This window comes from Dipteris shenzhenensis, chromosome 25 (genome assembly GCF_047967505.1).
Source record: "Dipteris shenzhenensis isolate YYH24624 ecotype China chromosome 25, Dip_SZ_1.0, whole genome shotgun sequence".
Taxonomy (NCBI): Eukaryota; Viridiplantae; Streptophyta; class Polypodiopsida; order Gleicheniales; family Dipteridaceae; genus Dipteris; species Dipteris shenzhenensis.
In genome coordinates, this window is record NC_141620.1 from 36,869,024 (window position 1) to 36,879,281 (window position 10,258).

The 10,258-nt window shown below is 40.9% G+C and overlaps 1 protein-coding gene across 1 annotated transcript; it reads left to right on the forward strand.

The window, feature by feature from the left end:
- Window positions 1-95: 95 nt before the first annotated feature.
- Window positions 96-9,892, forward strand: LOC147885833 (Leucine-rich repeat protein kinase family protein). The gene is made up of 20 exons (XM_087396280.1): window positions 96-1,072; window positions 1,163-1,295; window positions 1,644-1,715; window positions 2,051-2,122; window positions 2,386-2,529; window positions 2,639-2,710; window positions 2,878-2,949; window positions 3,127-3,198; window positions 4,564-4,632; window positions 4,778-4,846; window positions 5,021-5,092; window positions 5,479-5,574; window positions 5,659-5,724; window positions 5,824-6,332; window positions 6,432-6,584; window positions 6,926-7,212; window positions 7,335-7,386; window positions 8,413-8,663; window positions 8,933-9,067; window positions 9,189-9,892. The coding sequence occupies exons 1-20, from the start codon at window positions 964-966 to the stop codon at window positions 9,531-9,533; spliced, it is 2,850 nt and encodes a 949-aa protein (XP_087252406.1). The 5' UTR covers window positions 96-963; the 3' UTR covers window positions 9,534-9,892.
- Window positions 9,893-10,258: the final 366 nt, after the last annotated feature.

The window sequence follows — 10,258 nt, forward strand, 5'->3', positions numbered from 1 at the left end:
ATTACACGCATCTCATCAGCTTCACCGCGATGGATTCATCTTTGCCAACAGTGAAGAGTCTCTGAATATCACAAACAATAGCTTGATTGTTCAGCAGCTCTTCTCCGCGATGGATTAATCTTCCGTCGAAATTACACGCAAATTCTCATCAATCCCAAACAGGCATCGCATCATCCGAACCGAAGAAGAGGCAAAGATTTGTACAAAAAGAGCTTCGGCAAGCTCCCCATCGAGGGCCCCGAGAATCCGCGCTTCTATCACCTTCCCACTCCCGATTTTTCTTTGGAGCTCCGTCACAGCTTTGACAAAACCCGGATTCCAGACCCCGTCATTAAACCACTCGTTGGGGTTGCCCCCTGTATGCAGCACGAGATTGGACAAAACCGACCGCAACGTCGCGGAAAAAGTCCTTGTGTTCTGCAAAGCTTGACGGATTTGTTGGGCGGGCACGCACGCTTGTGAGATTTTGCGGGCATACTTATTTCGTGAGGTGATACTTGTCGGAGTGGATGAAGGGCATTCTCTACATTTCATCGGTGAATGAGGCAACGTACAAACTCTCCCCGTGAGCTCCAAGTTTTGGCGTGGATCGGCGAGCAGATAGGCGACATCTCTTAGGCCGCGTTGAACGACATCGCATAAGAACGAGCATCGTTTCTTCGTTTTCTCCATCCGGATGTTAGCTTAGCTCTCGTCAAAGTGCCTCGTCTTCATCGTTCTGCTCGATGTTCCTGATAATCACCCTAGAATTTTGCTTCCTTCCCTCTTCCTCAACCTTCTTTCCCTCCAACACGCCACTGCAACAGAGGAATCTTATTGCTGGCCGCCATTTGACGGTGCGTTGCACCGAGAAATATACTTCGAAATCATTGTAAGAAGTGGTTGAATCGTTCCTTTCAACGAGTCAACACTTGGTGAATAGTAAGAGCTCGTTTGCCAGCAACAGGTGTTCACAGGGTTCGGATGATCGAGGTTGAAGATAGGAAAATGGGTTTGTGGAAACAGCGTTTGTTCATATTTGCTGTCGCATTCTTACTACGCGAGGCTGCAGGCGTTACTGATCCGGTTGAACGTAAGATTGCTTCTTCCTTATTGGAATATTCAAAGCCAAAACTGACATTCCGAGCTCACCGAAAGTAATTTTTCTCTCCATGTATGACAGTTGCCGCCCTAAAATCAATAAAAAATGACATTGGCGATGTGTTCAACCGCTTGAGCGACTGGGTTGGAGATGATCCTTGTGGGAGTGGGTGGACGAAAGTTTATTGCAACGGCACGCAGCACGTACACGAGTTGTGAGTGGCATAACCAGTCTAACTCGTATGGACAGTAATTTTGCCTGCGTTGAGCTTTGGCAAACTTGAGAAAAAAAGGAGCTCTGTTTCGTTGGCTTTGTGCAGAACCGGCTTGTAGTCGTATGTCATAGTAGCTAGTCCCTGCTATGCGTGATGGAGTTTATGGTTTTCAATCTTATGAGTGACTACCGTGACATTGAAACTGCACTATGTTGTGTTTTAGAGGATGAGTCTGGGAATGTTCCTGGATTCATCTAGGTATATGTAGTCGGGTGAGAAAGATAGCCAACAATGAACTTTTTCATCAGACGAATTTGTACGATTCTGATGTTTCTCATTCATTTGCAGGCGCCTGATGAATTTGAATTTGACTGGAACCCTGGCTCCGGATTTTGGGAATTTGACAGAACTCAGGATTTTGTAAGTTGTGCTATTAGTATATAGTTCCAATGTTAAATTTGTTTTCCTTCAGCGTTTGATGTTTTGCATCCTAAGGCATTTTTGGTGCTGAAACAATCAAAATTCCCCCTCAGTAAAAAAGAAGATTAAGCAAATTTGACTATTTTGCTGTGTGAGGGGTAATTTTATTTTTTCCCGAGTATATTATTATTCAATATTAATAGCATTTTGCTTGAGATAACAACGATGAATCTGAAATGAAGCATCCATTCGATCTGAAGCATGTGTTGTATGTAACCTTTGGAATCAAGCAGGCCACTTCAAATAACGCTTCTGCTTTTTCGATAATTGTGAAGGGATGTCATGTGGAACAACATCACGGGACGGATTCCTCCTGAAATTGGACAATTGAGAAATCTCGTACTCCTGTAAGACATATGCACCCATAAATTTGTTGATTGCTTTTCTGTGTGGTGCTGTTACTTTTGTTAAAAGCAGCATTTGCATGAAAGCTCCTAATTGTTTTGATAGTTTCTACCATATAGAGAAGCCGTTCTTGGAATGCAGTGAGGGATGAAGGCGGGTGGAGCTAATGGGGGGTTTCTCCATTTAGGCATACCAGGAAACTTGAGATTTGATTGATTTGCTGAAATCCTGATTGAATATACAAGGCTTCCTTTGAACTTTTCAGGCTAGTTAACGGTAATAGGCTAAGTGGACAACTACCACTTGAACTTGGTTCTCTCTCCAATCTCAATCGGATACAGATTGATCAGAACAACATTTCAGGCCCTGTGCCCGCTACCTTCCAATATCTGAACAAAGCAAAGCATTTGTAAGCGTCTCTTTCCCGGTGGAACGTTCATAAAATTTCTGAAACTTTTTGATCTACATCTTTCTTTTATGATGCTGACTTTTTACATAATACGGTACTTCAAACACAGCCACATGAATAACAACTCTTTGAGCGGAACCATCCCCAAAGAGCTAGGCAGACTTGAAAGTCTAGTCCATCTGTAAGTCTTGCCTAAAACCTTTTAGGCTTTAAAATTCTGTCTGCTTATAGGAAAGCACGTTTATTCTCGTTCTTTTTCTGGTTGGGAAAAGCATTGTCACGGTGATAGGCCACAGGTTCTCAAAGAGACCTCTGATATGCCAGACTTCAATTGTTTGTTAATTGCAGTTTACTAGATAATAATAATCTGAGCGGGGAATTACCACCAGAACTGTCAAATATCTCTACCTTACTCATTTTGTAAGCAAATTTCTTCATTCAGATATCTTGTTTCTGATAGTCTGGAGTGGTTGGTGTTATTGAAAATGTCTAATATAGTCACTTGCTAATATTACAAATATGTTTGATTTCACGGTCAGTGTCACAATTGTGTTCTTTCCCCGGATCATACTAAGTTTCCCTTTTGTTTTGGTGTAGGCAACTTGACAATAATCAGTTCAATGGGACAATACCATCAAACTACTCAAAGATGTTCAATCTTACAAAAATGTGAGTGTTTTATGAACATTTCTAAGCATGCAATGCCTTTCTTAACACTGCCCTGCAGTGTAGGGCAATGACTTTCTGGAGCTGTGAAATATCCTGCCTGAGTCCCTGGATGAGACCAGCCTGCTCCTGAATAGTGCGGGCCTGCTTTTGTATAACACGATCCTGCTGGAGTGAAGTGGCCTGCTCCTGAGAGAGAGAGAGAGAGAGAGAGAGAGAGAGAGAGAAGCGTATGAGACAAAAAAGAACAGAATCCAATCATGGTGATACATCTCCCATGGGGGAAACTGGTGGTGTCTACACCCAGAAACTACTGAAGATGAAATGAACAAAGTAAGTTGTTTTGTTTATGTTCTTGGGAGACCCAACAGCAACTAAGGGACAGCCATAATTATCAATGTTTATCTCAAGTTGCTCCAGCTCACAAAGTTCTACATCTTTATAAAGTTAGAATAATTAGTATTCCTTTTTAAAAGGCTAAGACAACAGCTGGGCTAAACTAGCTTGACTTCCTACTCCAGATTTTCAAAGAGCTTCTTGTGGTTAGGTTTAGCTGGATGATGAGATTTATAATTAAACTGGCTGCAAAGAAAGGGGTGCATGAGGAGCGTTTGGAGACGATTGGAAGATCCAACACCCGAAGCTTTATGTAGGGCAATGACCTTCCGGAGCTGTGAAATATCCTGCCTGAGTCCCTGGATGAGACCAGCCTGCTCCTGAATAGTGCGGGCCTGCTTTTGTATAACATGATCCTGCTGTTGAGTGAAGCGGCCTGCTCCTGTGAGAGAGAGAGAGAGAGAGAGAGAGAGAGAGAGAGATTCTTTTTTGGCTGCTGAAAGCCAAAAAGTGTATGAGACAAAGAGAGAGAGATTCTTTATTGGCTGCTGAAAGCCAAAAGGCGTACGAGACAAAAAAAAACAGAATCCAATCATGGAGATGCATCTCTTATGGGGGAAACTGGTGGTGTCTACTCCCGGAAACTACTGAAGATGAAATGAATGAAGTAAGTTGTTTTGTTAATGTTCTTGGGAGACCCACCAGCAACTAAGGGACAGCCATAATTATCAATGTTTATCTCAAGTTGCTCCAGCTCACAAAGTTCTACATCTTTATAAAATAAAAATCATTAGTATTCCTTTTTATAAGGCTAAGACAACAGCTGGGTTGAACTAGCTCGACTTCCCTACTCCATATTTTCAAAGAGCTTCTTGTGGTTAGGTTTAGCTGGATGATGAGATTTATAATTAAACTGGCTGCAAAAAAAGGGGTGCATGAGGAGCGTTTGGACACCATTGGAAGATCCAACACCACCACCATTACATGAGAGATGATAGTTTGGACTGCTCTAATTCATACTTCTGCTTACAGGAGTTTGAGGAATTGTAATCTAAGTGGAGGCGTCCCTGACCTTACAGCACTGACTACTTTGGGATATTTGTGAGTACTCAATCCAGTAGAACTATTGCACATTTATCTATATTGTGTAGGCTGTAATCTTCTTGGCCATTTTCTTGCCAATGGAACCTTAGTTTCAGTAGATTGTAACTAACTACACAAATGCATTTGTGGGTTTTGATGAAAGGGATCTGAGTCTCAATAATCTGAAAGGCGTTCTTCCATCTGGGAAGTTATCAGCTGGTCTCACAACTATGTAAGAGTACTTTAACGTATGTCAAGTACACAGGTTACCATTAGCACCTGTCAAGGGGGCCATCTGGCTTTTGTTTCCTTTCTTTTGTGTGGTATTTTGGTCTGAAAGCATTACTGTACTCCTGGGTTCTTGAAATTACATCTCTCAGTCAAAACTGTTATTTCTTGGATTCAGTGATCTATCTTTCAATCACCTGGGTGGAAACCTACCAGCAAACTATTATGAAGTGCCAACTCTGGAAATTTTGTAAGTACTTGCATGTCTTGGCTAATTTTTAATTGAATTTCAATTTCTTCTCATTGGCAAAGCTAACTCAAGCTTGAAATTAGATCAACGTTTTGCAATTGAATATCTGTTGTTTGTCCTGTGTCTTGAATTTGATACTTGTCATTTGCTTTAAATGTAATTGGATCTAAGGATCCCAAATCCTGTGGAATAATGCTATTCTTAAGGATTCTCTAAAGCCGAATAAATGCAGTATGTTGTAGATTTTGTATGCCATGTTATTTAAGGAACTCCTGAATACAAATTTTGTGCTTTCGATAAGATACATGCTTGTGTATATGATTGAGTGGTAAAAAGTGGGCAACAAAAATTGAAGTCTGATGCTTGCGATGTACTTGCAATTGCAGGAATTTGCGAAACAACTCTCTAAATGGGAATATTTCGGCAAAAGATGTTTTAGCTAATCATAATGCCTTTTCTGCTGCAAACCAACAATTGATCTTGTGAGATATTCCCCAAACCATGTCAAGCTCATAGTTGCTTTAATGTTTAATCGTCTTCTCATTCGATTTTCTTTACACCTGCAGGGACTTTCAAAACAACAATTTCTCTGGAATTGATTTTGGAGTATCAGTTCCGAATATCACATATCGGTAAAGGGCTCTGACATCTCAAATAAAATCATTTGTGCTTAGTTTCAAGTAGATATAGAATGGGGGAAATCTTTCTGACGCCAAAAAGATGGCTTTCAGGTTATATGGGAACCCACTTTGCAATGAATCATATGTTCCTAAAAGTTTTTGTGAAGAGTATACTGGTGAGGATTCAAATGTTTCCATAAGTACTTCCTCCCCTCAGCTGGAGTGTTCTACTACCTGTGATACAAGTCATAATCAGGAGCTGGTCTATGGATTACTTGAAGAATATGGTCAATGCTTCTGTGCCTATCCACTCTTAGTAGGGTATCGACTTAAGAGTCCAGGATTTGCCATCTTTCCTCCTTACGAGAATATGTTTCAAGTCTATTTGTCATCAGGGCTCAACTTGTATGATTATCAAGTGAACATTTCGAGCTATGATTGGGAACCAGGGCCACGATTGGGCATGAATCTCAAGTTGTTTCCAACTAATGATACACATCAGTTCAATCAATCAGAGGTGCAACTTCTTTATGATACCTTCTCGACCTGGAGTATTCCAGATAATAACACTTTTGGTCCTTATGAAGTGCTATCCTTCACCATAGGGTATCCTTACAATTGTACGTCCTTACAAAGCCCTGCTGGTATTGTCATTTAATATACACTGTATTCCCAAAATGTGCATTCCATTTACTAATGTTAATATTGTCAATGCACAGTGTCAGCGGCTGTGTCTGCAAACAAAGGGGTGAGTGGTGGTGCAATTGCTGGTATTGTGATAGGTGCGGTTGTGTTCACAGCTGTGGTAGTAGCTATTGCTATGTTCTTCGTAATCAGGCGGCGGAAGCCCTACACTGGCCCCTCAAGGCTAGGTATGATTCACAAGCAGACTGAAAACGAGCTCTTAGCATTATTCAGGTTCTTCAAGAATAGAGAAGGGAATGTATTGTTCATTTTCTTCAGGAGTTACCTTGATGGTAGTGGTTGTCTTGATGTGTCAAGAATGTGAAACTAAAGCTAGCAGGTTTTGTTTAAAGTTCTCACTTTTAAGTTTACTTCCTTTCTTTCCTGGATTTTCTTTAGCTCCAATGTAACTGTTGCTTCTGGGCCCAATTCATTTCTTATTAAAGACCTGACTGCCAAATTTTGTCTGGATGCAAACTGATATATATTCAAAAGACTAATACTTCCTTTTGTCTGGACCTGCTCGCAGGAAGACACCATGAAAAGATCAAGGTAGCAGGTGTGAAGGATTTCACATATGGCGAAATGGCAAAGGCAACAAATAATTTTGACAGCTCAATGCAGGTCGGTCAAGGTGGATATGGAAAGGTTTACAAGGCTATTTTGGATGATGGGATGGCGGTTGCTATAAAGCGAGCCCAGGAGGGATCATTACAAGGATCAAAGGAGTTTTACACAGAGATAGAATTACTATCTCGTGTTCATCATCGTAACCTTGTTGCCTTAATTGGCTACTGTGATGATGAAGGTGAACAAGTACGTATTCTTGCTATTTCTACTTTTTTTGCTAGTGTTTAAATTCAACCTAGTTTCAAAGGAGGGACATATTTTGCTGGAGTTTTCAAAATTAACTTCCTGACCCATGCCTTACGTGACAGATGCTGGTGTATGAGTACATGGCTAATGGAACATTACGTGATCATCTTAATTGTGAGTTTACTTGTGATCCGTATCCTTCTCTATACTGTTTTTTTGGAGAGAAAAAAGGGTTTTGGCTGTAGAGAAGGGGGTAGGGACAGATTTGGAGAAAGGGGAATAGAGGAGCAGAAGGGAGAGACAGAGAGGGGAAGAGGGAGAGGAAGGGTAGGAGAGAGAGAATGAGGTAGGAAAGAGAGGGAGAGATTGAGAGGGAGTACGGAAGAGAGAGAGAGAGAGAGAGAGAGTGAGTGAGCGTAGGCAGGAAGGAGGAAGGGAGAGTAGAATGAGGTCGGAAAGAGAGGGAGAGATTGAGAGGGAGTAGGGAAGAGAGAGAGAGAGATAGTGAGTGAGCGTAGGCATGAAGGAGTACGCAAGATTCACATGTGTTCCATTTGGGAAGTTCTTCTGGCTATTTGGGTTTCATCCATCTAGACTGGAGTTTCATTTTTCTTCGTTTGGGTTCGCTACTGGGCACTATGGACTTTATGGACATATAGGAATTGTAAAGTCTTTGGTGATCCTACTTTCTCTCTGTTTGGCTTTTTCAGGCATTCTTTGCAGCAATCTTTCTTTGATTCCTTGCAAACCCGCTGCATAGATCAAGAGGTTTTTTTGGCATATACTGAAATTTTCAGTTGATGTAATTGTAGCACCTTGTTTTGAGGTTGCTACTCATGTAATATAATCAATCAAAGATTTCACAAAAAAAAAAAAGAGTGTGTGTGTGTGTGTGTGTGTGTGTGTGGGGTTGATAGATACATACATACATATATAGTATCTCTCCTTCATAAGGTGCTGATTTTTTTTGTTTTGTGTATTTTGATATGCACCAGTTCTTGTCTATTTTCTGACCATCTTAGGGATTTGGTCGGCATTTGAATATTCTATTAGAACTAAAGTGATTCAAAGTATTTCTGATGGTACAAAGTTTTACTTCTTTTCTGGAAAGAGCAGAATTTTACTTGGACTCGTGCTGCATAATTTGATAAATATCTAATTTTGGTGTTTTTGTTGTTTGGTTTATCACATCTTGCTCAGCAAATTCAAAACAGCCCCTTGATTTTCGTACCCGTCTTCAGATAGCCTTGGGTGCAGCAAAAGGCATATTGTATCTGCACACTGAGGCTAATCCTCCCATTTATCACCGCGATATCAAAGCTAGTAACATTTTGCTTGATGAGAAGAGGAAGTCCAAGGTTGCAGATTTCGGACTCTCAAAGCTTGCTCCTATTTCTGATCTGGAAGGTGATACAGGTGGTCATGTCTCTACTGTGGTGAAGGGAACTCCGGTGAGGATAAAGTTCATAGCAGTCCTAATGCATTTGCTCTTATCTCTCACACTATTCTCTTTTAGTAGTCCAGAAGCCTTCTTATCCTAGAGGCCTTGTCGAAAACAGGAAACTCAGTTCTCGTTCCCAGAGCATCTTTGAAGAAATGTCAGTAGTGTATTGTTTAAAAGACACTTTTTTTGCATTAATAGGGGACTAGCTTGTGCGCTTCCCGTTTGTGGGAACAGAGGGAGAAACTAACAAAATTCTTGTATGATGTTTTTTTTCAGGGTTATCTTGATCCAGAATACTTTCTAACCCACAAACTCACTGACAAAAGTGATGTATACAGCTTCGGAGTTGTATTGCTAGAGCTTATAACGGGCATGCAACCTATTTCACATGGGAAAAATCTTGTTAGGGAGGTGAGTTTACATGAAAGCCTAGTGCTGACAAGTGATTTTGGAAAAAAATACAATAATTGTTTGTCTTCTGGCATACGTGTATGTATCAATAGCTCTTGGTGTGGGTGTCTGCATGATGCAGGTCAATCTGGCTTATGAGGCTGGCATGATGCTGTCTATTGTAGATTCTCGGATGGGTTCCTATCCATCGGAATCTCTCGAGCCCTTTGTGCGTCTGGCTATTTCCTGTTGTAAGGATGATACTGATACTCGTCCTTCCATGGCTGAGGTAGTCAGAGAACTGGATGTCATATGGAAATCAACACCTTGGTCTGAATCCATGACCTCCTTTGAGACCTCACTAGACACAGAAGCTAGTGATTTAAAGCGCCAGAGGATACCTCTTTCAAACAATCCATACATATCTTCAGACATTGATGGAAGTGGCCTAATGAGCGGGACAATCCCAAATGTTGCTCCCCGGTAGATGAGGAAATATATTTGTATTTGTGCCAAAGCTACTGTATATCTGTTAATTTGTACGCAGGGGTGCCTGAAAAGTTTTGTTTTTTCTCAACAACAGTTAATGACGTGTAGGGTTTGACAATGGATATAATTGTCTATAAGTTCGGGATTCAGCAGATATATTACAGATCCTTTGCATGATCCACATTTGTATAATACAAGGAGAGTTGCATTGTTCGGACATTGATGGAATTGGCCTAACGAGCGGGACAATTCCAAATGTTGCTCCCCTGTAGATGAGGAATTATCTTTGGGAAAGCTACTGTATATCTGTTAATTTGTATGCAGGGGTGCCTGAATAGTTTTGATTTTTCTCTACAACAGTTAATGAAATGTAGCAGGGTTTGATAATGGATGTAATTGTCTACAAGCTCGGGATTCAGCAGATATAATACAGGTCCTTTGCATGATCCACATTTGTATAATACAAGGAGAGTTGCATTGTGCAAATAGTGAGCAGAGATTCTGTGGGTTTTCTGTATTTGTGGAGAGCAAGTTGTTTCCTCTTAGGTGGACTATGAATCATCAGAAGTATTTTGTATCTTGATGAGGTATATTGTACAATTGTTGTTTAGAAGACATAAATAATTCTAAGGATATGCAAGGCAGAAATCCTTACACATGCATGACCATGTCCACATGCCCGCCTAGACATACCTTTGTCCCGTGTAGTGCAGCACAACCTCT

Bases quoted from the DNA above. Each gene is read 5' to 3' on its own strand.
- LOC147885833 (XM_087396280.1), top strand. From the start codon at position 964: ATGATCGAGGTTGAAGATAGGAAAATGGGTTTGTGGAAACAGCGTTTG. The intron at 1,296-1,643 runs GTGAGTGGCATA...ATTCATTTGCAG, and splicing joins ACGCAGCACGTACACGAGTT to GCGCCTGATGAATTTGAATT. The intron at 7,387-8,412 runs GTGAGTTTACTT...CATCTTGCTCAG, and splicing joins ATTACGTGATCATCTTAATT to CAAATTCAAAACAGCCCCTT.